Source organism: Neurospora tetraspora, assembly GCF_033439725.1.
Source record: "Neurospora tetraspora strain CBS 560.94 chromosome Unknown B0H65scaffold_3, whole genome shotgun sequence".
In the NCBI taxonomy this organism is placed as follows: domain Eukaryota; kingdom Fungi; phylum Ascomycota; class Sordariomycetes; order Sordariales; family Sordariaceae; genus Neurospora; species Neurospora tetraspora.
The window spans coordinates 3,248,639-3,275,517 of NW_026944385.1; the positions used below are offsets into that span (position 1 = coordinate 3,248,639).

The 26,879-nt window shown below is 52.6% G+C and overlaps 12 protein-coding genes and 1 non-coding gene across 13 annotated transcripts; 4 read left to right on the forward strand and 9 right to left on the reverse strand.

The window, feature by feature from the left end:
• Window positions 1-481: 481 nt before the first annotated feature.
• Window positions 482-1,917, reverse strand: B0H65DRAFT_557386 (uncharacterized protein). Its single transcript, XM_062830081.1, has 3 exons — window positions 1,258-1,917; window positions 963-1,165; window positions 482-885 (listed from the first exon to the last, which is right to left on the reverse strand). Exons 1-3 carry the CDS (start codon window positions 1,699-1,701, stop codon window positions 504-506), a joined length of 1,029 nt encoding a protein of 342 aa, XP_062683217.1. The 5' UTR covers window positions 1,702-1,917; the 3' UTR covers window positions 482-503.
• Window positions 1,918-2,484: 567 nt separating this feature from the next.
• B0H65DRAFT_538732 (cytochrome P450 family protein) lies at window positions 2,485-4,836 on the reverse strand. Its single transcript, XM_062829097.1, has 3 exons — window positions 4,394-4,836; window positions 3,103-4,313; window positions 2,485-3,029 (listed from the first exon to the last, which is right to left on the reverse strand). The coding sequence occupies exons 1-3, from the start codon at window positions 4,599-4,601 to the stop codon at window positions 2,901-2,903; spliced, it is 1,548 nt and encodes a 515-aa protein (XP_062683218.1). The 5' UTR covers window positions 4,602-4,836; the 3' UTR covers window positions 2,485-2,900.
• A 282-nt stretch (window positions 4,837-5,118) lies between these two features.
• B0H65DRAFT_462510 (uncharacterized protein) lies at window positions 5,119-6,631 on the reverse strand. Its single transcript, XM_062826644.1, has one exon. It carries the CDS (start codon window positions 6,548-6,550, stop codon window positions 5,591-5,593), a length of 960 nt encoding a protein of 319 aa, XP_062683219.1. The 5' UTR covers window positions 6,551-6,631; the 3' UTR covers window positions 5,119-5,590.
• Window positions 6,632-7,222: 591 nt separating this feature from the next.
• On the reverse strand, window positions 7,223-9,479 carry B0H65DRAFT_538734 (uncharacterized protein; the record flags this gene model as incomplete). The annotated part of the gene is made up of 4 exons (XM_062829098.1): window positions 7,223-7,270; window positions 7,570-7,621; window positions 7,837-8,052; window positions 8,419-9,479. 4 exons carry the CDS (start codon window positions 9,477-9,479, stop codon window positions 7,223-7,225), a joined length of 1,377 nt encoding a protein of 458 aa, XP_062683220.1.
• Window positions 9,480-10,268: 789 nt separating this feature from the next.
• On the reverse strand, window positions 10,269-11,705 carry B0H65DRAFT_462512 (uncharacterized protein). The gene has a single exon (XM_062826645.1). It carries the CDS (start codon window positions 11,586-11,588, stop codon window positions 10,479-10,481), a length of 1,110 nt encoding a protein of 369 aa, XP_062683221.1. The 5' UTR covers window positions 11,589-11,705; the 3' UTR covers window positions 10,269-10,478.
• Window positions 11,706-13,032: 1,327 nt separating this feature from the next.
• On the forward strand, window positions 13,033-14,724 carry B0H65DRAFT_441689 (uncharacterized protein; the record flags this gene model as incomplete). The annotated part of the gene is made up of 1 exon (XM_062825542.1): window positions 13,033-14,724. The coding sequence occupies one exon, from the start codon at window positions 13,033-13,035 to the stop codon at window positions 14,722-14,724; it is 1,692 nt and encodes a 563-aa protein (XP_062683222.1).
• A 1,121-nt stretch (window positions 14,725-15,845) lies between these two features.
• Window positions 15,846-16,700, reverse strand: B0H65DRAFT_422474 (necrosis inducing protein-domain-containing protein; the record flags this gene model as incomplete). Its single annotated transcript, XM_062824405.1, has 1 exon — window positions 15,846-16,700. One exon carries the CDS (start codon window positions 16,698-16,700, stop codon window positions 15,846-15,848), a length of 855 nt encoding a protein of 284 aa, XP_062683223.1.
• Window positions 16,701-17,369: 669 nt separating this feature from the next.
• B0H65DRAFT_424469 (mitochondrial carrier) lies at window positions 17,370-19,601 on the forward strand (the record flags this gene model as incomplete). The annotated part of the gene is made up of 4 exons (XM_062824513.1): window positions 17,370-17,431; window positions 17,519-17,601; window positions 17,668-17,725; window positions 18,059-19,601. 4 exons carry the CDS (start codon window positions 17,370-17,372, stop codon window positions 19,599-19,601), a joined length of 1,746 nt encoding a protein of 581 aa, XP_062683224.1.
• Window positions 19,602-19,840: 239 nt separating this feature from the next.
• B0H65DRAFT_167078 (uncharacterized protein) lies at window positions 19,841-21,026 on the reverse strand. The gene has a single exon (XM_062821315.1). It carries the CDS (start codon window positions 20,906-20,908, stop codon window positions 20,081-20,083), a length of 828 nt encoding a protein of 275 aa, XP_062683225.1. The 5' UTR covers window positions 20,909-21,026; the 3' UTR covers window positions 19,841-20,080.
• Window positions 21,027-21,556: 530 nt separating this feature from the next.
• On the reverse strand, window positions 21,557-24,099 carry B0H65DRAFT_167097 (uncharacterized protein). Its single transcript, XM_062821316.1, has 2 exons — window positions 22,956-24,099; window positions 21,557-22,891 (listed from the first exon to the last, which is right to left on the reverse strand). Exons 1-2 carry the CDS (start codon window positions 23,932-23,934, stop codon window positions 21,750-21,752), a joined length of 2,121 nt encoding a protein of 706 aa, XP_062683226.1. The 5' UTR covers window positions 23,935-24,099; the 3' UTR covers window positions 21,557-21,749.
• Window positions 24,100-25,491: 1,392 nt separating this feature from the next.
• Window positions 25,492-25,584, forward strand: B0H65DRAFT_t174. The gene has a single exon. It is a non-coding gene; the product is annotated as a tRNA-Asp (tRNA).
• On the forward strand, window positions 25,557-26,051 carry B0H65DRAFT_462521 (uncharacterized protein). The gene has a single exon (XM_062826646.1). It carries the CDS (start codon window positions 25,640-25,642, stop codon window positions 25,913-25,915), a length of 276 nt encoding a protein of 91 aa, XP_062683227.1. The 5' UTR covers window positions 25,557-25,639; the 3' UTR covers window positions 25,916-26,051.
• Window positions 26,052-26,087: 36 nt separating this feature from the next.
• On the reverse strand, window positions 26,088-26,816 carry B0H65DRAFT_423594 (uncharacterized protein; the record flags this gene model as incomplete). Its single annotated transcript, XM_062824469.1, has 2 exons — window positions 26,088-26,472; window positions 26,608-26,816. The coding sequence occupies 2 exons, from the start codon at window positions 26,814-26,816 to the stop codon at window positions 26,088-26,090; spliced, it is 594 nt and encodes a 197-aa protein (XP_062683228.1).
• Between the last annotated feature and the right edge of the window lie 63 nt (window positions 26,817-26,879).

The window sequence follows — 26,879 nt, forward strand, 5'->3', positions numbered from 1 at the left end:
CACACATCTGGAGAAGGATTTCCATTGTTGGTTTTTTAAGGTTCACATTGCTACCTTTATCTACGGAGCAAGTGGCTTGTGTCGGAGATACCCCAGAGGGCATGTACAGAACAAGAACAGGTTGAGCGCTTGTTTTTTTTTCTACAGACATGGATTCAGAGGGCAGGGTTTTTTTTTTATCCCCTCCCTTTAGGTTCTGTAGCTTAAGAGCCTCATTTAGTGATGAATCTCCTCTCTTTTACTTCTCTTTCTCCTTTCTTCGGTGGTGATGTTGAGTGGTGATATTCTCAAGTTGGGAATGAACCGCCTGATGGCTAAGGAACACACCGCGGGTAACAATACCTACGACTAGGTAGTTACAATGTCATCATACTTGTAGATTTGTTGTAGTCTGCAACAAAACGAGTGACAACGTCCAGTTCATACCACACCCATCTACCACTTTGTCCTCCAAAGATTCAAAGTCTAACCAAAACCCCATGTGCATACAACCAGTGACCTCTTCACATCGGCATATCCATACCAGGAAGCTTGGTAAGCCAACCATCATAATCCTCCTTAGCCAACTTCTTAACCGCACACTTCCTCGCATCCTCAATCTTCTGCGTCTTCAGACTCGCGCACCTAGCGCCCATGCAACCGGCGGTATCCATGGCCTTTTGGAGGGAATCGCCCTTCCAGCCAAACACGTAATCGGCGAGCCACTCGGCCTTGTTGTTGAACTTGGTCGTGTCCCAGACTACTTCGTACATGAGCTGCGGGATGCGGACCGGGTGTGTAGACGGGCAGGAGCCGCCCAGCGATAAGAAAGTGGCGGGCCCGGAGGTCGGGTAGGCTACGTGGTCTTGGTGGTTGGGGGAGTCGAGGTTTTTACCGTCCCAGCAGCTGTTTTATTTTGGGGAGGATGTCAGTATGTGATGTGCATGCAGGGGACGGGAGCTAGCTCGGAAGACGGAACTCACGTTGGGAAGTGGATATTGGATCGGATACCGCCCGGGCAGGGCTTGTTGGGAAGAGCCTCCGAGTCGACTCGGTCATCCTGGCACGGAGCGCCGATGTCGCCGCCGAAGTTGGGGCCGGTGTAGCAGCGGTAGCAGTTTTGTCTCTTCAGCTTGGTGTTGGGTCTCGAGCGCATGTTCGGGTCGCCGATGAGCATACGGAATCCCTGTTTCGTGGGCATCATTAGCCGGAGACTCGGAGTCATATTTACCGCCGAAGACGTTCGAAACGGAGAGGGGTCTGTTCATTCAAACTCACCGGCTTAAAAGCCGTAATCTTCCCCGGATCAGCCGACACATAATAAACCAACACGCCACCATTAATCTGGGTGCTAAACTGATCATTAAACTGCAACGCCGCACCGCCCTGCGGCACCCGCTTGTAGGTCCCGTTGCGAGCCTTGAAGTACAGGTTGGCTGTCCAGTAGTTGGAGAAGTCCTCGGAGAACTGGCAGGTTGTGCAGCTGGCCAGCTCGGAAATGTCCGTGTGAGGCATCGACACGTTAAACCCGTTCCCGCCCACGATCTGGTGCACGTGCGGAGAGGGGATCTGGCCCGGGTTGACGAGCGGGTCGATCCGGTCGATGACTACCTGGGTACAGCCGAAGCGTAGCATGGTGACGCGGTTGCCGCCGCCGCCGCCGCCGAATTGGGGGAGCGCTTCGGCGCCCGCGATGAGGGCGAGAAGGGTGGGCCAGAACATTGTGGAGAGAAGGTCGGTGACCTGGAAAGGAAGGGTAGAGGGATTGCTTCTTGCAGTAGTGGCTGCTCGAAAGAGGCTCGAAGCCAAGGACGGGCGATGAATGACTTGGATGTCCTGTGGAGCCAAACTGAAAAGGGGCAACGGTTGGAATGGAGGAGTACGACCATGGGTTTGGGTTTATAAGTGTTCGACGATAGGTACACAACATTTGGGTCTATAGGTCCAGCTATGACACGTCGTCCGTGTTTTACCCTGCCGTGGCTTGCAACTGCCGTTGTTATTCCACCAAGTAAAAATGCCGAGTGTCATGGGGGCTCAATCTGGGATATTGTCTCAATATCAAGATGTCATCTTTGGGGTTAATTCGGCATGTGTAGCCTATGAGAGACGTTGAGTAGCATTGGGCGGACAGGCCAGATCCGGGGCATGTGGGGGACTGGGAACTCTATATGTGGCCTGGATAATATGGAAAGGCAATGTTGACGACAAGGCCCAATCTATCGGTCGGCCTCTTGTCAAAGGGAGAAAAAAAAAGCGCCGTGGAGGGTTGTTAGACACTACTATAAGGTGGATAAAAAGGGCGGCAAATTCCTGATAGGATGGTTGGTGTTGAAGGAGGGATGGGTCGGGAGCAAGACACAAGTGCATGAGTGACAGGGAAACGTGGGATGGGTAGAGGTAATTTGCAAACTGACTCGAGACTCGATGAAGGTGAACCTAAACAGGGAAAAGGGGTTGTTTAACTGGTGGCGTTCTTCGTCGTCGACGTGACAGATGATATTAGGCATGTTCCGGCCGACCGAGACGCGAAGCTCGTCGTTGATGACCGTCCACCCTCCTTCTGACAACAGCAAATGGACTGTCAAATAACGGTGGAAGCACGAGTAAGATCCAAGACGTGTTGAAGGCAACAAGGACAAAGGGGTATTGCAAGTTGATTGGTAAACAGAATGTCAGTTCCGTACAAGCTGTATCCGGGTTGACTCGTCGAGAGGCCAACACCTGGATAATTACCGAGCCCACCACCCATGCTCCCCTTGTGATTGTTTGAACGCCGTTCTATTCATGGAGTCCATGAGATAAGGGGCGAAACGTACATACCACGGCAGGAGAACAGGCTCAAGTGGCCCGACCTCTTCTGCCAAGTTGGCTGTGATCAGAAGAAGTGTGGCCGGGCAGTGAAAACACAAGCAACCGGGTCAACGGTGTATGGGATTTTCTCTCTTCGTGATCTTGACAAACATGTCTTTGTGAAAGACCAAACTTTGATGAGATGTCTTCATTGGATTCTCCGGATTCACCATGGTGAAGTCGAAGCGGGCGAAGAGCTAAACAAGGAGTGGTCAGTGGTCAGTGCGTGGGCAGTCATCAAGAGGGAAGGAAGGATCAAACATCACTCACCTCAAAAATCACCTTCCCCAACTCAACATAAGCCAACCGCTTCCCCAAACACTCCCACCTCGTCCCCGACCCAAACACCAGTCCCTGCGTGTTCTCCATCCTCCTCAGCCTCTCCGCGTCCGCCAGATCACCCGCCGCATCAATCCACCTCTGGGGATTAAATACATCTGCGTCCTCACCAAACGCCTCCCTATTCCTCAGCACCGCCTTGCTCGCCCACGCCACATTCGTGCCAGCAGGAATGTGCTTCCCGCAAATAACATCATCCTTATCCGACACCTTGGCCAACAAGCCTCCAATCGGCGCCCACATGCGCGTCCCCTCTTTGAGACAAGCCTGGAGGAAGGGCAGCTTCTTGGCTTCGGCGTCGGTGATGATCGGCCTCGCAACTCTTCCCCTCAAGATCTCGCCATCGATCTCCTCCTGAAGCGCCCTATATGCCGGCGCTGTGCTGGCCAGATAGAAAACAGTCTGCCTTAGCGCCACCGCCGTCGAGTCCGTACCACCAAACAGCGCGACAAGGGCCTCGGCGTCCGCTTCCTCCTGCGTCAGTCCGGCCTCGACCATCTTCTGGAGCATGTCGTCCTTCCAGACCTTGTCAGGGCCGTCACGGTACCGCTCGTCGGTGTGGTCGCGGATGAGCTGCAGCAGCCGGCCGAGGGCGGTGCCGTCCCCGGCCTTGGGAAGAAAGGGTTTAAGAATGGGAGCGCGCTGGAGGTCGTGGACCCAGGTCAGCGTGGCGGTGACGACCATCACCTTAGCGAGCTTCTCGAAGATACCCAGCACCCCCAAAAAGTCCCGGTCTTGCTCGATCAACCCCATCGGCTTGGAGAACTCGACGGCTGTCATCACGTCCTGCGCCAAAAAAGGGAAGACGTGCGACATGTCGAGCGGCCGGTACCTGCCCCCGGATGTCTTATTGTCGGAAACGTACTTGCGCTCGAGCAGGTCGATGAACCGGACGATATGCTCATCCATCAGGCGCTCCTGGGTTTCAAACCCCCGTGCGCTGTAGGCGGAGATCAAGAGTGTGCGAGCCCGCCGGTGGTCCTCGTTTTCCGGGTACGTCAGGATGTTGTCCCGGTGCGGGTCGAAGCGGAAGGAGTGGTACCAGGTTGAGCGACGCCAGCCGGCGCGGACGCTCCAGATGCGCCGGATCTCGTCGGGGTCGCTGCAGATGATCCAGTTGGGGGCGATGCGGACGACTGGGCCTGTGGTGGTTGAAAAGATTTTCTAGAGTTAGAGAGAGAGAGAGAGACCAGGACCGGTGTCATTCATCAGGGGCACTCACCGTATTTGCCAATGGCTTTGCCAAAATGCTCAGGAATGTTGTCACCGGCCTGGCGCCAGACAAGCCAAAACGAACTCCATCCCGTCGTCGGGGGTCCTGGGATGTGAGAGAGTCGTTTGTAGCGGATGAGCCTGGTGGTGAAGAGATACAGCACGACCACTACAGCACCTGTAACCAGGGCCTTGCTGCTGTCGAGACTCAAAACCATTGTGATGATAACCTACTTACGCCCCTATCAACCGTTGAGTGTTGGTAGGACCTGGATGGGCAAGATGTTGGGGCTCACAAGAGTTATACATGCTCATGCTTTCCACCTTCGACCTGAGGGCGGTTTTCGATGTTGACTCGACTGTAACCTACCCCTCCATTGAAAAGTGTTCCAATTGCATTTACCTGATCCAAGATATCATCACCCTAGCAGGACTTGTCGATGAGTGGAGGTCATGTCCAGATAGGAAACATGTAACGGAAATTTTCATGGTCCAGCGGCCGCCGAGGAGGGTCTATGTAGCACCGGAAGGTGACATTCCAAGGTAAAGTTGCTGCTCAACCACGCTACTAGGGAAGGGCCCTCCCGGAAGGTTGACTTGCATGCCCGGCAACTTAGTGGGTATAAGCGATAGTAACGTTTTTTCCCCCTGGTTTTCCTTTTACTGAAAGTAGGCTTTATCTCTTTTTATTTAGACCCTTCCTCTCAGTTTCACTGACAGACTAACAAATAGTCAACCCACAAGGTCACCATTGCACCTTTTTTCGACCCTATCTGATAACACCAAATGTTTGGATGGACTTGCCATTTCTTGACTACTTGCTGGAGGCAGATTTTCAGCTAAAAGCAACCACGTTAAGGTTGCAATAGGCACCTCTCAAACCGCAAGAACGCTACATGGAGCGAACGTGATATGGCTTCAAACACCTTTAAGAATCCACCTGAACAGAGCCAGGATAGTCTATCAGCCAAATGTCCAGTGTTCCACGACGTCGATGTACCATATTTCTCACCCCTTTTTGTGCTCGCAAGTCGAGCTACATCACTATAGGTCATGATAGGTTCATACATGATACCAGAAAGGACAACAGCCCTCCAAACAAGCCACCGTACCACATCAGTCCTCCTCATCCTTGACCCCGTTCACGGGCACCATCATGAAGTCCCCTTTAGCCTTTTGATCCATCTCGCTAAGTGCCCTTGTCTGATCAGGATGATCCAGCAATAATCTGCCTCGCCTCGCTCAGCCTCGGAAGAATATGTTCTTTGTCAGCCCAGTGGCAGACGAAGCCGAACATTTCACACCAGATACCATAGTCTTCGACTGCGAGTCGATGAAGATCGCCCTTGTCAAACCGTTCAAAGACCTCCATAAAGCAGGCCTCCAAACGTTCCCAATACTCCCTTTTGGCCTTGATCTCCTGCTTGGTGGGATTGTTCTCAGTGAGCAGACAATGGAGAATCTTGTACTGTACGTCCAGAGCCACGAACTTCTCGCTGTATAACTCGGGGGTTGGAAAAACTCCTAGATGCTCGTCCAATCTTTCAACGACCTCGTTCGTTTTCTCTTGTACAGTGTCCGTGACATCCTTGGCGCTGTAGCCAAAGTTCAGCACGTATCGCGCGCAATACAGCATTATGGGGTAGCCGAAGTCGTAGTAGGGATCCTCATCCATGCAGTACTCGACGATGTCGTGGGAAGCACATCCAGTAACGAATCCACTTTGAGAGGCATTGTCGCGTGCAGTTACTCGCAACTGGTAGGGCGGACCGCATGTCCATTCGAGATCACAAAAGGTGAACGTCGGGTGTCTCTGGTACTTGCTCAAGATTTCGCGCTGTTGGTTTGAAATGGTAGCGTTATACGCTCTCGCTAAAAAGACGTCCATGGACTTCTTCTCATCTGTTGCAAGCGTCGTCAAGAGTTGGCTGAGGTTGGCGTTGTTGTGATCGAGAAATTGCCGGATCAGGAGGACCTGGCGAGCGGTGAACTCGAGGTGTTCGTTTTCGTCCAGCATTATCCGGCGGGGGAACCTGATGACTTTGCATCCATCCATGCGTTCCATCTTTAGTATGTGTGCCAGGTCTGCCCATCTGTCATTTTTGGGAGAGAAGTTGATGGGGAAGGAGTCGTGGGCCGGTCGAACTCGGCCTCCAAAGGATGTCATTCCATAGAGGGAACCCCGGGTCTGAGAACAGGGTCAAAACAGGCGCTTTTGAGCCAACAGTCAGAATGGCTCAAACAGGGGTCAAACAGGGTCGTACCACCCTTTTTTCGCGAAATTCTAAAAGACCTATAAATCCTGTTCCTTGCAAATGCATGTCGTCAGACAACACTCTCTTTTAGGTGTAAAAGAGCTTTGACTCCGAAAATCCGTACGGTGCCAAAAGGGATAATAGGCTTAATTAGAAATCTTTCCTTTTATTTACATCTTTTTACTCTAATATTATTTTTCCTAAGAAGACGCTCTTATTATCAATATCTTTTTGCTCTAACATCATTTTTCTTAAGAAAACGCTATTTTTATCAATGTCTTTTTGCTCTAACATTATTTTTCTTAAGAAAACGCCCTTTTTATTAATATTTTTTTACTCTAATATCTCTTTTCTAACTCTTTCTTTCTTTCTTTAATTAACCTCTGCGCTTTCTATTAATTATATTAAACTTTATTTCCAATACCCTCGCGTATGCAAAGTAAATACTAAATAGCGTAATTAATAATATAAATACTTCGTTCCGTAAGACTCCCGTTCGATTCCCTACTGTGATATTTGCAAAAATTACCAAGTGAAAAATACATTACCAAAAGCATTATTAAGATATATTACTAAAAGTATTATTAAAAAGATGTATTACTAAAGAGATAAACTCTAAAGGAGAAGATAAACTATTATATTAAATAATATAATAGTTACTATTTTCCCCCCAATAGTCGCCCGGTGGTCGCTGCTTCCATATTCCCTTATAGAGAAAGTCTAGTTATTCAATTTTTGTCTCAGGACCAAGACTAATATTTATCACAACAGAAAAATAATACGAATTATACTAGTAGATCGATAATTAAAAGAGGGTCTTTTATAATATTAGTCATAGACGTCTGTTAGAACCGAACATTTATATGGACTAGTTAAAACCTTATACAACCGTTCCAAAATCAAAAAGAAATTTTCGCCCAAACATACTTACAGTACCCTTGCCGGACCCTGTTCTCAGACCCGGGGTTCCCTCTATGGTTGTGCTATGTTGCTAGCGGTCGGAGTTCGAAGGTGGTTGAGTAACTTGAATGAGAATATATCCGAATCTGAAGAACAAGATGGCACACCTTGGCCCGAGACAATCTCTTTATCTACGTGATTGCTCTAGTCGTACATGAAGGCCAAATGGAAGTCAGGACCTCAATAATCAACGTCCAGTGAGGGGTCCATCGTGGTCCGATTATGAGATTAACCTTACGTAGCGACCAGCAACGGCAGTCCTGCAATGAAGTAGCTGTACCTCATGTTGACGCGGTACGGGCCGCATATTGCAGAAGTCAAGGCGTTGATGCATGTGGCTGGTGTGGGCGTAGCGGGAACAACCCCGAGGGTGATTGTAAGAAAAAATGTTGGAGGATGCCAAGGATCTGGAGGAGTGGTTGATTCTGGGGAGGAAACAAAACCAGCCGGAGGACTGGGGACATTCAGATTGTATACATGACCTTCGTGCCCCTCCCAAGTCTCAGTTAGTCATCCATCTTCCGGTTGGTGACGGCTTCCTTCCTTCCAGTTGATAGCTGCCTCTTGCCCATACCAAGTGGCGCCTTCTGTGTACAACCTGATCCCTTCCTTCGTATGGCGGGGGCTGCAAGGAAGGTGGAGGTGGCCGTGATGGTGCAGTGAAAGAAGTTGATTACCTAATTAAACTGAAAATCACTAACAAATACATGTTGGTATACTACCCTTCCTCCAATTTCTCCGGGTAAAATACTTGTGTTGCTCGCTTTCCCACCACTCCTCACAACGCAGATATGAAGGTATCTAGCCCATCACCGCCTACCAATAAGCCAGCTCTCCATCAGCAGATCCGTTTTCATCAATAATCAAAGCAACCTCGTCCTCAGGGATGTTACGGAAAGAATCCGCCATCTGAAGCACAAGACACGCATGAAGCAGCTTCGAGAAATGCTCCTGCTTCTGAACTAGATCTTGTAGCTCCTCGAACTTATCGCGCCACACCCCGCCGTCTTCCGTCGCGAGCCGATACAGGTCGTCCTTGCTCAAGCTTCCAAAGACCTGCAGGAAGCAGTTCTCCAAATTCCTCCACAGCTTCCTGTCGGCCTTGATGTACCGCTTGACCGGCGTTTCCGCCTCGGTAAGCAAACAGTGAAAAATCTTGTACATGGTGTCCATGGCGAGGAATTTGGCTTCGTACGAGGGCGATCCGTCTCTGTTGTTCGAGGGGTCCACGGTCGAGGCGACCGATCGGAGAATGTCGTGCACCCTCGCGGCGGCAGCCTCGGGGACGCCAACCTCTGTCTGTCCTGGCAGCCACGGTGAGTTCAGATCGCATCCGGCGTTCAGGTCCTGGCGAGCTTGGGCTAGCAAAGTTCTGTAGCCGGCTTCGTCGGTGTCGGCGTTGCCCTCCGGAACCACACAGCCCAACGCGTGCGCGGGAACTGGGCCGACGAGGTCGCAGAACAGGTCCGGGTCCCAGGTCTCGTCAAACTTTCGGGTGCACCAGCACTCGGCGTCGGCGAAGGTGAAGGGCTTTTGTTGGTGACGGCGCAGGTTCATGATTTCCCGCAGCTGGTGCTCGATGGTGGCGTTATAGGCCTTGGCGACGAAGAGGTTCATAGACTCCTGCTCTCCGTTGGTTCCGAGTGTCTTCCACAGCTCGGAGAGGCTGGCGTGGTTGTCTTCGAGGAATCGGTACATCTTGAGGACCTGGTTGTCGGTGAACCTTGTGTTCTTCTGGAGGTTGAGGCGACGAGGAACTTTGATGATTGTGCAGCCATCAACATTTTCCAGCTGGTGGGTGTGAAACAAATCGGTATCTTCAATGCCCTTGTTGTTGGCGGCGAGCACGGCCTGAGGTTCGTAGACGGAAGAGAAAGCCATGGTGAGTGTTGTTTACTAAGATGGCAGGATAAGAAAAGAAAAGTTGAAAATAAAGTGCTTGCTCTCTTTGAATGCTTGTTGTCTTGAGGGATGTTGTCTTACTTCAAATTTCCTTGAATGTGTTCAGAGTTGTCGCTTATTTGTATCCGGGATCTGTCCTACTTAGTCGAGGACAAATGGGCCGATGACACCAAGTCAATCGTGGGATTAGAATGATAGCCTCCCGTCATCATGGTTCGTTGTCTCAATACAGCTCTACTCATACAGCGGCTAGAGTAGTAGAGGTGCCAGCGCCACCACCAGCGATTCTGCGATGAAGCTCCCCCTATCGGGATGCAGGACTGTTCCCATATTGCAGATAGGATCGTCTTCTCGAAGACCCTTGGAGTCCCTGCGTTAAGTTCAATTGCCATTGTGACGTGGATGTGATGGGAAACGGGAGTAATAATGACTTTGGTGGTCGTTCTGGGACTGTGGCGGTGGTGGTGGCGGTGGTAGTGAAGTGTGATGCCAAAGTAGAAAAAAGCCAAAGGGCAGATCTAAGGATAATGGGGTGTCGTGTGCAGTAGTGCAATGGAAAGACCCGTGAGATGATTTATGTCGAGTCAACCCAGATTGACTGCCTAGCACTTGCATCTTCCGCCGCTTGCATGAGAGAAGAAGGGGAAGGACAGACCGAGCAGGCGTCACCGGCATGCATGATGCATCCTTCTGCGAGATTTTTGCACCGAGTGTAATTGAAATCAGGCGAGCGCAGAGGGCAAAACTCAAAATTACAATTAAATGACAGAGAGATTACGTATAGTTCAGCTGTCTTTATACTCACTCACCAACCTCAACTCATCCAGACTTCAAACCCCTTGAGCAAACATCCCCAATCTCCCTATCCAAACTCATAGCCATTACTTCCAGCTTCCTTTCCCCTGATCCCTAGGTAACCCTCACCTATCTTCCAGTCCACCACTCCTCAGGCCACCCAAATTCGGAATCGGCCAACTCTCATCTCCTCGGCGGCATGCCCAACGGATTCTGAATCGGAACCGGCTGTCTCCTCCCATCCACCCACGTATAAGCGATATACGAGCAATCCGGACACACCTCGACCCCTGCTGTCCCAGTGTTTCTTCCATCAATCAAACCCCTCGTCGTTCTCCTTCCCTGGTCCGCCCCTTCCCGAGTGTCTATGACTCGGACATGCAAACAAGTAGGATTCGTACACTGCTTCGGGTGCTGAGCCTCATTATTGTTTCGATGACAGAAACAGCACACCCAATCGAAGGTATGAGTGGGGAAACGAGAGGCCGTGCCGGGTGACGGGCTGCGCACCCGAACGACGCGGTAGAGGGAGAACCCGTGGGGTCCTAGGTCGCTGGCTGGGTCGCCTACTACTGCTCTTGCGGGTGCGGGTGTGGGTGCGGGTGTTGATGGTCCTGGTGCTGCAACTTCCCTACCTCTAGGGGGGGAGGTGGAGGAGCTTCCACTTGGTTGTGGTGGTTGTTGCACGGGTGATTGTTGTTGTACTGGTCGTGTTCGAAACTCCCAGAGATTACGAGGTACAGAGGTAGGTGGTTGTTGCACTAGTGCTTGTTGTACTGGTTGTGGTGCTCGAACCGAGCCCCCGAGATGACGAGGTATGGAGGTAAGTGGTGCCACTGGCCCTGGTGCTGCAACTGCCGGTGATGGTTGCACTGGTCGTGGTGGTGTGGACGGCGCTAGAGAGAGGTTTCGAGCCGACTCCCAGAGATCACCAGGTCCAGTGGTAGGTGGTAGCACTGACCGTGGTGGTGTGGAGGGCACAGAGGGTCGGTTGAACGTTGGAGGAGGAGGAGGTCCAGCCGAGCTGAAGGGATTATTACCAGATCTAGTACCAGAGGAATTATCAGGTTTAGGATTAGGTCTTGCAAATGGATTGAACCTGTGGCTCCCTTTGCCTGTGGCGGGAGGAGGAGAAGGAGTATTTTGCACTGCTGGTCGTGGTGCGGAGGGCCTAATGGGTTGCTTGGTGGATGACGACGCCAAACGAGGAGGAAGAGCCGGACCAAAAAGATTACCAGGTCTAGGACCAGAACGATTCTCGGGTTTAGGAGTACCTCCTGTTGGTCGACCCATTCGACCTAGTGGATTGAACCTGTGGCTCCCTTGGTCTGTGGCGGGAGGCTGGGGTTGTGAGGCTCTGCCACTGCCATTCCCACTGGCACTGGCACTGGCACTGGCACTGGCACTGGCGGCAGGGGATGACCGTCGTGAGGATTGGGCGGGAGCCTTTTGGGCTTTCTTTGAGGGTGTGCTGCTTTTCTTAGGCATGGTTGGATTGTTACTTGTAGGCTTCTGTTGCGTTAGTTGGTTTTTCGGGTTGGAGGAGCCACCCTGATAGAAGCCCGTCATGTCGTAACCTGAGCGACCCATTTTTCTATGTTGGTTGGAGGATTAAGAAGAGAGTATACGTTACCTACTAGGTTAAGTAGGTTGGGCAGTTTCGAAACTGAAGTTCTTCCTGGTCGCTGTCACTTTAGTATCAGGGATGGTTTGCTTCGTGTTCTGATTGACGATGTTAGGATGTGTCTGATCTGGAGGTTATAATGTAGAAATGTCCCGGGGCTGTTGATCTCTTATACCACGTCGACGACATGGTCTGGTGCCAAATCGCTCGCGTGGTTAGCTCCATGCTCGCCTCGTATATCCTGTTTCTTCGTGATACCTGACGTTGAAGATTCAGGAGCCCGTCGGACTAACCCAATGCGTTGCCGCGAGCATTGTGTCTAGAATAGCCTCCTTTGGACCGTCAGGAAAGATGAACAAAAATCTCTTGGAAATATCTGGGTAATCAGCCGTGTTGGCAAAGCGTGCAGAGAAAAAGGATTGCCGTTCTTTCTTTACACGGGAAGTAACCCGCTGAGCTACCCCTGCACTGGCCGGCAGTCTTTTTGCAGTTGTGGTCCAAGAACCTGTGACGTCTTTGTAGAATCTTGTTTGACGATATGCCGCCCTTTAGCCCTCGTTTTATCTTGTTGTACAATAACGGTTGCTGAGTGTCGGGTTGCCATCACCCTTTTCTCGTTGTTGGTTGACACTTGGCATTGGCCTCAGGTTTCATATACGACTCCTCGCTTGCAACTTATGGTCCTAATGTCGCTGATATTTCGAATTAGTTGTCTGTCACCTGCCCTCGAGGGGAAGGGGACCAGCGAAAGGTTCTCGCTTTTACATACCTCCTGGATGTCATACGTGAAACCTGGATGGGGCAAGTTCTGTGAAGGCCGTCTGTGGTGGTATTTCTCGACGCCGTTGATTTTGTCGTAAGCGAACTTCGATCAGGGTCTCTTCACCACGAGTTGAGTTTTTGACCTTGGTGCAGAACCTCACGAGTGGACCACCGAAGCGACTGTGTGAAGGGTTGCCACAACAACCAAGACGGAAAGGGAACATTTTCATGATCCTCCTCCGTGCCCATATAAACTCCTTTCTGCACGGTGATTGTGTGAACTTCTTCTTCCTTTTGCATCCCACGCAGAAGCAATCATTTCAAGTGACAACTGCACGTCCTCTCATCAGTATGTCAAACCAAAGACCGACCTACAATCCGGGAGGCAGCGGCGGGCCCCAGCAGTTCGGGACTGGTCCTCCTGGACAGCAGCAGACCCCTTCTCAAGGGCAATTTCCCACTGGAGCCCGTACCGTACTTCCTCAAGTTCCCCTCGGACATCAAATGGTGGCACAGCAGCAGGTCCAGCAGCCTCATAATCAAGCTCAGCAAGTCCAACTCTGGCAAGGCCAACAAGGACAACAACCGGGCTATCAACAACCCGTCAACAACAACGCCTTTCTTCAGCCAGGCTATGCTGGCAATCCGGCACATTATCCATATCAGTATGGTCCGCAACAACCTATGCCCCAAAACCAACTTCAACAGCACCAGCTTCAACAGCACCAGATTCAACAGCAGCTGATTCAGCAGCTTCCACAACAGCAGCTTCCACAACAGCAGCTTCCACAACAGCAGCTTCCACAACAGCAGCTTCCACAACAGCAGCTTCCACAACAGCAGCAGCAGCAACAACAGCATCGACAGTTTCAACAACTGCAACAGAATCCACAACAGCCCGAGCCAGCCCGTAACCCAATGGATATGATCCCCCAGAACGTCCAGAATATCCTTGACGGTGGCCCACACGGCGGCCCGATCGTTCTGAACTTCAACATCTACCAGCCCACCATCTACCAGCCCTTCCAGTCGGCGTTCCAAGGGGGCCGAGGGCAGAACCAGAGCCAGCAACAACAACAACAACAACAACAACAACAACAACAACAACAACAACAGCAGCCCCAGGACACAAGAGTCCAGAACCAGAACCACAACAATCACCAGAGCCTGCCAAGTGGAATCCCAATGCAACATCCCATCCCGCAAAGAGCTCCTCCTCCTGCTGCTCCTGCTCAACCTGCTCAACCTGCCCCTGCCCCTGCCCCTGCTCAGCCCTACCCTCAGAGCGTTCCTCCTCCTCAGGTTCCTCAAGTCAGATACGCTCTTCAAGCTCTCGAGCAGTCCGCCACTGCTGCTGCTTCTGCTGCTTCTGCTGCTGCTGCTTCTGCTTCTGCTAAACCTGCCCCTACCCCTGCCCCTTCCCCTTCCCCTTCCCCTTCCCTTGCCTCTGACCCTCCTCCGCCCTACTCTCAGCTCCAGTCAAACCACCATGCGATTGCAAATTCAAGTGCAAATACAAATACAAGTGCAACCCATCATGGTCTTCCTTCTGCTGCCCCCCAGGCCCAAATCAACAACAATAACAACAACAACAACAACAACCAGCGCCCCTTAACCCCCCAGTCCCAGCCCCAGACCCCCCCGTCCCAGCCCCAGACCCTCCAAGCCCGTCGTCAGCATAAAATACAAGTACGCCGTATCCATTCGCAACAGCACCTTCCCCCGTCCGAGTCTGCGCAGTCTGCGCAGTCCGAGCCCGGGCATTCCCAGCCGCAACCCCAACCCCAACCCCAACCCCAACCGCGACTACTACAATACCACCGTATGCAATCAGAACAGCACCTTCGAGCACTTCCCAGCCCAAGGTCTGGGTCCCGCGGAGCATCAGCATTGGCATCACCCAGGGCCATCAACGCCAGTTCCTCTCATCGAACTCCAACCCCTCAATCTCCACGCACTCAAGCTCCAACCCCTCAAGACATTGAGGACAAGGAGGGAGATAAGGAGGGCAAGGAGGAGGTTAAGTCGGAGGAGTCGGAGTGAAGCGGCTTTTTAGATAGAAGGTAGGTAGGTAGAAAAGGGAAGGCCTTGGGTAAGGAGCTGGTTGGTTGGGGTGGAGGTTTGTTTCTCTGACTCTGCTTACACTAGGTAGGCTCACCAATAGAGTCCATTCGGGGTAGGTATCTATCTGCTTTCCCTTGATAAATCCTGGAGAGTCGGGTCGTTTAGGTACCTAAGTCTTTACTCGCTTGAGTACCTAGTCTAGGTAGTAGAATCCTTCCACCTGGCTGGCTGGCTCAACCGGGACTTCAATGCGATCTTCGGGGCATGGCACGCGGATCGAGAAGGGTGATGGAAGGAGGTGGAAGGTGTTGAGGGGTTAATGTATGATAATGCCGCAAAAGAGGGGTGGGGGTTAGGGTCTCTATATATATATAGCAGCTTACCCCCAAAAAAGTCCGGATAGGGTGTTAGTGCTTTTCGCGGGCGGTCCCCATACAAAACCCCGCGCGCACTAACATTCCGCTACTGCACGGGCCGTTTTCCCGCACACTCACCGCAAAAAGAATTATTAGGCCTAACATTTATTGTGTAATTGCCGTTAAGCACTGCCATTTGCACTCTCATTTGCATCCACCTCCATTTGCACTTCCATTTGCACTCTCATTTGCATCCACCTCCATTTGCACTTCCATTTGCACCTCGGTATTTTTAGCTACGGTCAACCCAGCATCCAGCATCTACACGGGCTACAACCCAGGATCCAGCCTTTCATCGCCCAGGGAAGGGAAGGCAGTATAGAGAATATCCTCTAGATTGATACAACGGTGTGGTGTAGAAAGATGGGGGCATTAAGCTGGAAGGCAGCAGCGATAAAGAGCCTCAACATTGGCGTATGAGATTGAAACAAACATGTACGGGTTATATTGGGAGGAGAATGTAGCGGGGGACCCAAAAACATAAAGCATGTACAAGAATGTTATAAACTCGTCAATCCTCGTCAGGTGACATGCGTTCGTTCGGTATCAACCAGAAGAAAGCATCCAACATTGACTCCTCGCGAGAACCAAATCAAAGGAAATTCCACCCAACGCCATCATAATAACATGCCATGCAAAGGAAACCAATCCAATCATTCACATCTTCTCCCCCAAGCTGATTCCTTATGGAAACCCTGGCGACCCCAAAGCATCAACATACGCATCAAACGTAATAGCAGCCGGCTTCGCCCTCATGATATTCCCGGGAAACGCTGAATCCTTCAGGGCAATATTCCCGCTGCCAAAGTCATGAGCATAAAGCAAATCCCTGATCCCCGCCGGAAACCCATTATACGACACCAACGGGCCCCTGAACCACACGCCCTTTGCGTTTTCAATGGCATCATCCGCCGCGTTCCCAAACCGGAAGCAATGCGTGCTCGCCCCGTCCTTATGGTAGACCATCTTCGGATGTTCGCCATCCCACCTGACATCAGCGGCGGCCTTGATCTGGTACCCCCCGTGCTGGGAGGCGGCGACGTACTTGGCTGTGTTGCTGCCGTCAACCCAGACGGCGATGTGCTCCCAGTCGTGGGTGTGGCCCGTGTCGAGCAGGTACGGGATGGCCACGTCCTTCTCGAAGTAGTAGTCGTAGATGTAGACGCACCAGCCGTTGGTGTTGCAGCGCTGTCGCGAGTAGACATTGTTGTTGTCTAGGTCGGACAGGTCGCGGCAGTCGGAGGAAGGGGAGACGAAGTTGTGTGGGAGACCTTGGGCGATGGTGCCGTCGGCGCCGATGGCGGGGACGTTGTAGCAGCCGTCCGTATCAAAGTCGAGAGAGGGCTGCCACCGGAGGTCGTTGGCGGTGGCGGCCTGGGGTAGGGCAGTGGGTGGGTTGACGGCGACTCCCCAGAGGTGAATATCATCCAGCATGGGGCGGGATGGAGAGGGGGAGGGAGACGGGAAGGTGAAGGTGGTGTTCAGGGGCATGGCAAGTGCCGAAGCGCAGGCCGCAAAGAAGAGAGTACGGAATGTCATTTTGACGACTTGAACTGGCGGTTTCTGAGGCGTTAAACGAAGGATACCCGGCCGAATTCTCTTCACTTGAAGTCTGATCGAACGAGATTCTCGGTCCATCTTATATGGACAACCGTCGACAACACTTGCGGTGCGATAACCGGACAGCGTATAGATCAGGGTTCGGCGACCTTCCTATTCGGGATCAAGGATACCGACCCGACTGCAACCACAACGATGCGATGAACCGTCCGGCGTCGTCTTGCGGAGAGTATCATGTTGGCATGGGAGCAAATTAGGATTTGCCCAGTCATGTTGCCATCGAGTCGTGGACATTGCCTCTGAAAAGGGGTGTTTCGAAAAGAGAAAACCTCATCTCAGGTTCTCAGCTGTGATCATGATGGTGTTGGCACGCAGAGAAATTTGAACCCTTTTCTTCTTGTGTTCGATGAGGTGAATTTCCACATCGCAACATGGCGTTTAAATCACGGGGAAGATTGGCGAGAATGAAGCAGATCAAGGGTGGTATTGGGTGCATGACCTGCAGACCCAAAGGTCGAATGGGTGACCGAGAATGAAGCCGCAGGTGATGCTGAACCATATTCAGGGGCAGGGTTCCCCGCCCAATGAGGGGCCGTGACGACGATGCCATGGCCTGGCCGCCGTCAGTCATTGGAGGATAAGATCACCATGTTCGTACCGAGAAGGAGGCCACTCGCCAGTACCCGATGCGAGGATTTGAACTTGATTTCGTGACTTGTATGTGAAGGAAACATTTCGGCCGACCAGTTCGTAGTCGAAGTGATATGATCGGGGTAAGGCAGCTGGAATAATTCAAGGCGGATGACTTTGCAATATCAAACAGATTATCAGGTGGCATCTGTCACGAAATGGTTCGCTGAGGACAGTGGAGGAGAGGCGAGTGACATGCTGCTGTGAGTATCCATAAGGTATTAAGGAGTAGACACAAGTGATACGCCTTGTGAAGAAAGAGAGGACAGTAGAAAGAAGGCAGCAAATCAAAGAGATGTTGTTCTGGTGAAAGCGTGATGAAGCATTGTTTAATGAGAGACGGTTGACGTTCCGTCATGAGATGTCGTTCACGCGGATCCACAATTTGTCAACTGTCTGTCAGGAACAACGGCCTGCCAGCTGCCCTGGGAACAGCCGGCTCCACCCCCGCATAAGCATGTTGCCTGCCGGTAACTCGGTTCAATGTTCAGACGGGACGACAGCCAAACTCCACCAAGCTGATGATGCCAAGACAGAGGCATCCGGATTCTGGCTGGAGTTTGGATGAATGGGAATTCTAGAAATCACCATCCGTCTCATTGACACTGGTGGTGATCCCACTCACTAATTCTAATTTCCTCACTCAGTACGGTCAACCCGTCTCAACAATGCGCCCGAACCATGACACCACGCAGCTCCCATGGCCTCGGTAACGACAGCATAACAAGCAACCTGAACGACAACATTTACACCCGAGATGCCCTAGGCGGCATCGGCAGTCACCCCGGCGGCTTCAACACCGGCATCCTCCCCGTCATCCCCTCCGATGGCCAACTCCCAGACAAGGCCCCTTCAAGCAATGCCGCCACGGGCGCGTCCGCTGCCGGCGTGAGGGCCTTGGCTTCGCAGGTGTTGACCTTCTACTTCCGCGCACCTGCCAAGGCCTTCTTCCGAACAAGAGTCGACTACCTCGCCTATGCGCGCGCCTTACAGGAGCAGCAGTCTATGCTGCTTCTCAGTCAGCTGCCTGTTCCTTCGCAGGTCCTTACCACCGCCGCGCGAGCTGGCGCCCCGACTGCTGTCTCCCAGATATGGGACTGGGTCCGGATGCGCGCCAGGGCAACAACGCCGGGTGTGATCGCCTCCGCTGTTAAGCACTACGGCTGGCGCGTCGTCCCGGACCAGGTTCTCCCTCCCTTGATTGCCAACGTAACTGTCGGAGCTGTTCTGTATACCAGCTATCTTCACATCCTCGGCCATCTTCACCCGGAAAGCAGACTCGCCAGCAAGCGCGTGTATCCGCCTCCGTCGCCTCTCGAGACCTTCACTGCTGGCTTCCTAGCCGGCACTTTGCAGAGCGTGATAGCTGCCCCTCTGGACGCCGTTCAGGCAAGGTACGATATTGGCCATTACACCGGCACATCAACCACGCCCATGAACGGCAATCCCAATGCTGTCCGACCAAAGAGCATGTGGGTCTTTAGCGTTGAAAAGATCAAGGAAATCGGTGTCCGCGGCATCTTTGCCGGCTGGACTCTCTCCTTTCTCAAAGACAGTCTCGGAAGCGCCATCTTCTTCAGTACCTTTGAGTATCTCAAAGCCCAGGGCTACTACAACTTTGTATCCTGGTACTACGGCTCCTTGAACGAGGAAAACATCATTCTCCTATCCGAGAAGCGACCATCCTCCGAGTCAGGCAAGGAAGACAACGACGACCCCCGGATGCCCGCCATCATCCGCCCGCACTACGCCATCGAACCAGCCTTCCTCTTGCTAGCAGGCATGGGCGCCTCAATCTTGCAGCAGTTCATGTTGCACCCGCTTACCATCATCCAAGCCGAGCACTGGGAAAGGCTCGAAAAGATTGATGCGCAGGCGCGCAAGCTAAAGGAAATAGACAAGGAAAGATTCCTTCCTCCCGCCGAGGAACGCGCGCGCTTCAGATGGCGCATGATGAAGACATACTACAGCGCCTACCAAGAGACGTGGGCGTCCTGCGCTGCCGACGCCAAAGGGGCCGGCCTGAACATGCGAAATTGGTTGTACAGGGGTTTCTGGTGGAACACGATCCGCCAGGTGCCCAGCACGAGCGCCGGCCTCATCATCTTCGAGCTGGTTAGGAGAAAGTACGGGTTTGGAGGGGAGCAGGTCAGGATCAATAGGGATGGCTATGATATCCTCCTCAAATAGGGGTGTGGCACGTAGGAATACAGACTTGATTCCTCAACAGACTTCCACTTATGAGTGAGTACTGGTCTCATGTACACGGATTTTAGACTGGCATGGATGGGCGTTTTTTGGGTGGATTCGTTTTGGCAAGCAGTGCATGGTTAGGTGCTAGACTTTCCTTGCTATTTAATAGTTGTACATCATTTTCCTTCTGTGTTCGAGATATCAGCGTGGTGTTCATTCGATACTTTGGGGAGGAAGTTCGGAGGGCGGTGATTAGTACTGTATTGTGAAGGAGGCGATGATGAGGAGAGTGTTTTGAAACGGATGATAATAATCGACCTAGGTAACGTACTGATGTAGTGCATGATGCGACGAGATATCCGAAGCATACCTCTACCTAAAAACTGAGGTCGACTCGAACAATTCAATCCAATCCAGACATCATATCATGGTGAAAGGTTGACAAATCTCAATTAATCAAAGATCCCTCAGGGAGCTTAAGCCAAAAGCCTTCCTCCATCCGTGCCCAAACACCTTCCCGTAACGAACTTATCCCTCATGAAATACAAATACGCCTCCGCCACATCCTCGGGCTGTCCGACCGTCCCCGTCAGCGTCCCCTTCTTAAACCCGTCCAAAACCGCCTCCAGTTGCTCCCCCTTCCCAAACCCATCAAACAGCTCCGTCTGCACCGCGCCGGGGTTAACCAGGTTGACTCTCGTCGGCTTCAAATCCACCGCCAGGCCCCTAACCAGGCCCTCACACGCGCCGCCCACGGCCGCTACTACCGCCCAACCCGGGATGGGTTTCTCGGTGTTGGTACCGCCCGTGAAGGTGATGGAGGAGCGGACGCCGTGGTTGAAGTATGTGCCATCGCTCAAAAGCTTGGCGAGCATGAGCGGGGCCATGAAGCGCACGGCGGCCGCTCTTTCGTAGCCGGCGGGGGTGATCTGCCCGACGGACATCAGGGCCAGCGCGTCACCGGCGGTGAAGACGACATGGTCGAACTTATGGCGGCCTTCCAAGGTGGCTTGGTCTAGCAAGGTCTTCAGACTCTGTTCGACCGTGGATGGGCCCGACAAGTCGCAGGTGAAGCCGGTGAGGCGGGGGATCTCGCCCCCGGCTACAGAGGTGGGCACGTAGGCGGCGGATGAGCGCAACCGGTCCAAAGCCTTGGAGAGTTTGGGTTCGGAAGAGGAGGAGATGGTGACCAGCAGACCGGCTTCGAGAGAGGCTTCGGCGACGGCGAAGCCGATGCCGGAGGTGCCGCCGAGGATGAGGACGCGCTTGTCGGCGAGCTTGGAGGTGTATTTGAGGCCGGACATTGTGATGGATATGATGACTATGTGATTAAGAATAGAGAATAAAAGGTTGTCGAGGTGAGGTTATGAGATAATGATATATTGGTTTTCAGCTTCTCACCAAGGGATTCAATGAATGAAACCTTATATCTCGTTCTCTACGGTACAGCTACCCTATTTATATGGATGCGGATGTCTCGGCGTCGAACTGCCGAGGCATAACCCATCGTGGCGCCGGCTGTTGTTGTAGCGGGGGCCGGTTACACACGCGCCAGGGATGATGGCAATTGAGGGTTGGGGTTAGACCTGGACGGTGTTAACGGACGTAGGGGAGCACGTGGGAGATATTGTGTAACACGGCGATAGATTACTAAAAAGACCCTGGAGTCGGAAGGTACTTTTGGCCGAGTGAAGAGAGGATTACCCATCTGCATAATCGATACCGGGCTATCATCCCGAATCTCTAGAGATGCTTACTAACTCGGTCGGTGATATCCCGGTTATTTTTCGGGCGACATTCGGCGACCTTGCCCTTAGTACTCGTCAGGGATAGTGCCAGCCCATAGTCACCCGCATGAACCTACACACCGGTGGAGGCAAATATTCGACCGAAGACACTCATCTGCTTCATTAACCTACTAAAACATCTCTTCCCACGAACAAATCTAACTATCTCGGGAAGTGAACTTCAACATGACGACCACATGACTCATTAGAAATAATATACAGGTGTGCTCCATCTCCCTTCAGCAAAAGGGCTCATCTATCTGGGCTCTAGGGGGCATATTCCAAAAGAGAAGCTGATGAAAGAAGAAAGCGACAGCTAACTTCCATCTCAGGCATCAATATCAATCTCGGCGGCCGCCTATTGTTGGCTCGAACTGGCGGCACCAGCAGTCTTGGCACCGCTGCTACCCATCAGGTCACCAACCCAACCCATAACTTCTCTATCATCAGCCGATAACCGGGCGTACTCGAGCAGCAACCTGAGGACATATACTTGCATGTCCTCCTTCCGGAGCGCCTTGTCGGCCCACTCCTTTCCAGCCATAGCAATGGCCTGGGCAACCTGATCATGGCCCTTAACCTTGTCACCATAACCAACAAAATACTCCATAATGCCGAACCAGTCGCTATACCGGTTGTCCATGGGGACAAAGTGCTTCCAGGCAGTCAACCGGCTGTCATGCCACTCCCTCCAGACAGTGGCCTTGATGGGTAGAGATGTTGACCTCAGGAAGCCAAGGTATCTTCCCGAGAACGAGTTTCCGTCAATGTCAGGGAGATACTTGTAGTAGAACTGGTCCGCCATCTTCATGCCTGGCGTGATGGTGTAGTGGGGATCGGTGTAGTTGCATCCGAGGCCCTTTTCGGGCTTGGGGGTACAGAAGAGGTCAACGAAACTAACGTTAGACCATCCCTTGACCCAATCGCCCAGCTTGCCATCCTGTTGGGCCTTGAGGCCATACTCGGATGGAGGTAAATCAAAGTTCTCTGGAAGCTCGGTCCAGGAGACAGCGCGCTCGAGCTTAGTGGCGTTGTTCATGGCTACGAAGCGGTGGCGCTGGAAGGCGCGCCAGTTCGTCTCGCGGTTCTTTCCTCCCGTGGCGACACCACGCCAGATGACGCCATCCTTCTTCTCAGCCCAGGGCACGTCAGCACCCGCGTCGCCCATGAAGCGTTCCTCTTCATTCCAGTACATGGGCGCAGGGAGGAGGATCTCGTTATTGACGGCCAGCTTGGAGCCACCGAACATGGGAAACAGGGTATCAGTAGCAGAGACAGAAAGGGGCTCGACGAAGATGCCGTTGAGTCCTTGAAGATCAGGCTGGTGACAGACTAGGGTGCTCAATGTGTAGTTCGACACATATCCCTTCTCGGTATGCGGAGCGGCAAAGTTATTGCTGATGGTCGGGCGACGGTCGAAGTCGGTCATTAGGCTGGACGTGCGGGCTAAGCTGTCAGGGGGGCAGCCGCGGCGAGCGATGGCCCAATAACTTGGGATACCTGTCATATGAGTGTCAGAATGATCCATCCGATGTCTGATGTGAGAGGATCTTGGTGAACATACCGCTTTTGTTCTCCCATACCTTCTTGGGCGTAACTTCGTCCTGAGCAGGGCTGACCTCAACATTGGGCAACTTGGGGTACTTTTCGACCACAGTCGCGGCATCCTTAATGGTCCTAGTCTTATCCGCCGCTGTCATGAACTCATCAATCTTTTCCCAGGGAACCACCATGCGGGGCTCATCCATGGCATTGAGGGCAATGTCCAGATCAGGAACCAAGTGCTGAATAGTTTTGATCAGATCCAACCAAATCTTTGTCCAGAACCAGTCGCTCCCGGTCGAGGCCTGGCCGTTACGGACGGAAATCTTCATCTCGAAGTCATAAGCGTCATGGCGGATACGGGCCGGCTTGAGTGCCCAGAAGGGTTCCAAGTCGTGGTAGATCTGATCCCAAAAGTCTTCGACAATGATGGCATCCTTTTCCTTGGCAAATTCGTACCACTTGTCGAAGCCAGGTGGGGGGTGGCGGCCGCGACGCTCACGGTAGGCGGCGGCAGCGTCAGCGAGCGTGTGTGTTTGCTTTGCTAGTCTGTCACTGAACTCCTTTTCGGCGGCTCGGACGCGAGCGTCGATGGGGTGGTCACCGGTAGCGAACTCGGCAGGTTTCCATGTCAAAGAGCTTTTGTCGGAAGATGCGGGCGGAGTGCTGGGGGTGGGAGGGGCCGCGGCGGCAGGAGAGTCGTTGGCAGGAGTGTTATGCACAGGAGGCTCATTGGAAGGAGGCTTATCAGCAGGAGGCTTCTCAGCAGGAGGCGGTGGTGTGTTCACGGTGTCCTCCGGCTTGTGGTCGACGATGTGATCAGTGTGGCCATTGCCTTGGGGCACCTCCACGGGCTTCTCCCCAGTCTTTGTGCCTTGCCCAGGGGGGGCGACGTCAACACTAGGCAGTATGGTGTCGGTACCGCTAAGGTAGACGAGACATAGTATAATGGCGATGGCGGGTAGGATGTACCGCAACAGGAAAGTTGGTCGTGGTATCATTATGGCGAAGAGGACATGGAGAAGCGTAGAGAAGCCCCCATCTACCTTGACGGCGCGATTGTGATGGTCGGTCGGGACGCAATGTTCGGCGGATTTGTCGAGCTTCTAGTTCGAGAGGGAGGACATGGGATGACACAAGCTGGGCGAGCGAGGTCGAGATGTCAAATGAGATTTCGCTGCTGGCTGGGTTTGTCGCACAGCAAGACAGGTATCGAGGCTGGCGTGGCTCTCTTGGGTCCCGTGGCGGGGGAGAGACAGGAAATGTTGCGCCGGTAGGACGAGGTAGGCCAAGAAAGATAGCCTGCCGAATGATGGGAGCCGAAGTACCTTAATGACGATGTGGGAGGGGTCGGGTAAGGGTGACGGGTTGGATCGAAGTCGGGGAAAGGGAGTGACTGGCAGGACGCTTTTTCCTGAAACGAGGCCCGCTATACGTGGAATTGGACTCGGCGTGATCGGCAGGAGAAAAGACAAGAAAGGCACGGTTGGTGTCGTGTCGTTACAGAAAAAAGAGGCTATGGTGGAAGCTGAAGAAGGAAGGGTTCGAGAAGATCGCGAGAAGATGGGATGTGAGCGTTGCAGGTTCAGGGTTGCGCGCTGGTAGCCGTAGCAAGGGCCCTGGAGACGGGAGCTTCAGGCAATTCCAAAGCCCATGCCATCGCTGCAGCATGTCAGGGGAAATGATAATTCGTGGAGATTAACTGGAGGCGACTTGGGTCTCAGCCAATCAGCAGAGAGAATAGCTGCCTCGGTGCGAGCCGTGCGCACGTAGCTGCCGTCCTGGATGCGTACTTGCCAGCACAGGGGCATTCAGGGCCTGGACAAAGGCCACCTGCACAGCGGCCACAGCAAGACGAACGCCAGGAACAGAGGCGGGACGGGACCCTCACCCGACAATTCGGGCAACGATCGATGACGGCGCAAATTGCAATCTCCCTCAGATTCGAAACTGAACTCCCGCGTCATCACATGAAAGTCGACTATTTGACTCTTTGAGAGTCAGTCAGAGATGCTGAGTGTATGGAAGCATCTCGGGTTACTGCATGGAATCGGCATTGCATCGTACAACTCCAGCGTGGCAAACAAAACACCGTCTGTTCTCCACGATTGGATGTCAAATGTCAACCACGCTCGCACTATTGGAACCGAGCCTCAACTATTGACAATAGTTCCAAATTTGAGATTCTCGGTGTCTGCAAGCTTGTTCCATGCTTCAAACCCCAGGATGCCATGCACCACGTGTCTTTGACATCTTTGGAAGCTGCATGCTTTGTTGCTGTCTGCCGTGCTTGGTAGACTTGCATATCAGATGCAGTGCTCATTCTCCCCAAAGGACGGAGTCTTCGCATCACCATGTGTACCATCAGCCTAGTACATTCCCGAAATTAGGACGGAGTATACACATATCGAACGCATACTGTTGTTTGAGGTCCCGAACAACGAGTATTGTGATGCCTTCGCCAGATGGTGCATTTTCAACACAGGTAGGGGTATATAAAGATACCCATCGGCTCTTGCTTCCGTCAATCAGCTACGACAGATGTCAACATCTGTGAGTCTTCCGTAGTATAGTGGTCAGTATGTGAGCTTGTCAAGCTTGAACATCAGTTCGATTCGCTCGAGACCCGGGTTCAATTCCCGGCGGGAGAGACCGTTCTTTTTCCTATTTTTTTTTCGTCCCCACCCACCACTGGATCTACATCCAATGCGGTTCTTCATTTTTTTTCTCTCGTTATTATCCATGCCTACTAGTTCTACTTACTTATATTATACACTCCCGGAAACGAAGTTCATGTTCCGTAGAGGTAGTCGCTATTTTGTCAAGCTAGCCTTCATCCTACGTACCACGACGGAAGCCATGATATCTTTTCGTCGTAATCATATCCATCATCTATCATATCATCAAAACCTCGTACATCGCCCGTCTCCCAGGTTCATCCAAGATATCATGATCCAGCGCCCCAAAAACCAAACTCTGTAGTAATATGCAAGAAAGCATGATCCAACCCATCATCCATCCCGTCCGCTTCAAACCCAAGTTTTGGGACCGACTTTCCTCGAGGAAAGAGCCTAAGTACCATCCATCCACCTCTAACACCCACCACCCACCAACACTTCCTTTCTCCCCCCCCCTCTCCCCGTCCCCCTACCTCCTATCTCCTATCATCAGCAAAAACCTGATAAGCAATAACCATAATCCACACCAAAAACACCGTCCCGACCAGTCCAAACGCAAACACCGCATCCCAACTCTGGCAAATACTCCTCTGCTGCAGCCAGGCGAGGGTCTCCAGGTTCTGGCCCTTTGGTTTCGGCTCCGCGCCGAAGACAAACAAATTGCAATTCGAATTGACGGACCCGTTGGGACCCCAGAGCTGCACGCTAATCACAATAAGCCCGACGAGCCAGAGGACAAACAAAATAAAGCCGCCGATCATGACGATGGATGGAAGCAGGCGGCGCTGGAAGATCAGGAAGAGGAGGACGGCGATGAAGAGGATGGTGAGGGCGGAGACGGTGATGAAGTAGGGGAAGTACCTGTTTATCGATGTTAGCTTGGTGAGTGAGGACGAGGTCACGAGAGGGAGAGAGAGGAGAGAGGCGGGGAGAGAGGGGGTGGTTAGGTTGGTTTTGGGGACGGGGCGGAAGGGGACAGAAAAGAAAAATATATACCAAGGTACAGGCAAAAGCAGCGTATTCTGCACATCAATAAACGTCGCAAATACGCCAATGATGGTGCAAGCCGCGATGAGCATAATCAGCATCCACACGTTGAGCTGGATGGCTGGCCAGTGGTACTTGTGTACCCGCTCGACGCCGACGCCGCCGACGCCACGGGAGCGGTCGTAGACGAGCGAGTCGCTCGTTACTGTTGATGCCATGGTTGGCGAATGGTTGGGCTTGCTGATGATTTTTCTGATGAACGAAGTCCTTGGGACTGGATG

Excerpts from the sequence above, each read along its gene's own strand:
- B0H65DRAFT_462510 (XM_062826644.1), bottom strand. The coding sequence starts at position 6,550 with ATGACATCCTTTGGAGGCCGAGTTCGACCGGCCCACGACTCCTTCCCC.
- B0H65DRAFT_167097 (XM_062821316.1), bottom strand. The coding sequence starts at position 23,934 with ATGATACCACGACCAACTTTCCTGTTGCGGTACATCCTACCCGCCATC. Across the intron at positions 22,892-22,955 it reads GGTATGGGAGAACAAAAGCG|GTATCCCAAGTTATTGGGCC; the intron begins GTATGTTCACCA and ends CTCATATGACAG.
- B0H65DRAFT_462521 (XM_062826646.1), top strand. The coding sequence starts at position 25,640 with ATGCGGTTCTTCATTTTTTTTCTCTCGTTATTATCCATGCCTACTAGT.
- B0H65DRAFT_557386 (XM_062830081.1), bottom strand. The coding sequence starts at position 1,701 with ATGTTCTGGCCCACCCTTCTCGCCCTCATCGCGGGCGCCGAAGCGCTC. Across the intron at positions 1,166-1,257 it reads AGATTACGGCTTTTAAGCCG|GGATTCCGTATGCTCATCGG; the intron begins GTGAGTTTGAAT and ends CCCACGAAACAG. Across the intron at positions 886-962 it reads TCCAATATCCACTTCCCAAC|CTGCTGGGACGGTAAAAACC; the intron begins GTGAGTTCCGTC and ends AAAATAAAACAG.
- B0H65DRAFT_538732 (XM_062829097.1), bottom strand. The coding sequence starts at position 4,601 with ATGGTTTTGAGTCTCGACAGCAGCAAGGCCCTGGTTACAGGTGCTGTA. Across the intron at positions 4,314-4,393 it reads CAAAGCCATTGGCAAATACG|GCCCAGTCGTCCGCATCGCC; the intron begins GTGAGTGCCCCT and ends CAACCACCACAG. Across the intron at positions 3,030-3,102 it reads TGGGGAAGGTGATTTTTGAG|CTCTTCGCCCGCTTCGACTT; the intron begins GTGAGTGATGTT and ends CTCCTTGTTTAG.
- B0H65DRAFT_167078 (XM_062821315.1), bottom strand. The coding sequence starts at position 20,908 with ATGTCCGGCCTCAAATACACCTCCAAGCTCGCCGACAAGCGCGTCCTC.
- B0H65DRAFT_462512 (XM_062826645.1), bottom strand. The coding sequence starts at position 11,588 with ATGGGTCGACCAACAGGAGGTACTCCTAAACCCGAGAATCGTTCTGGT.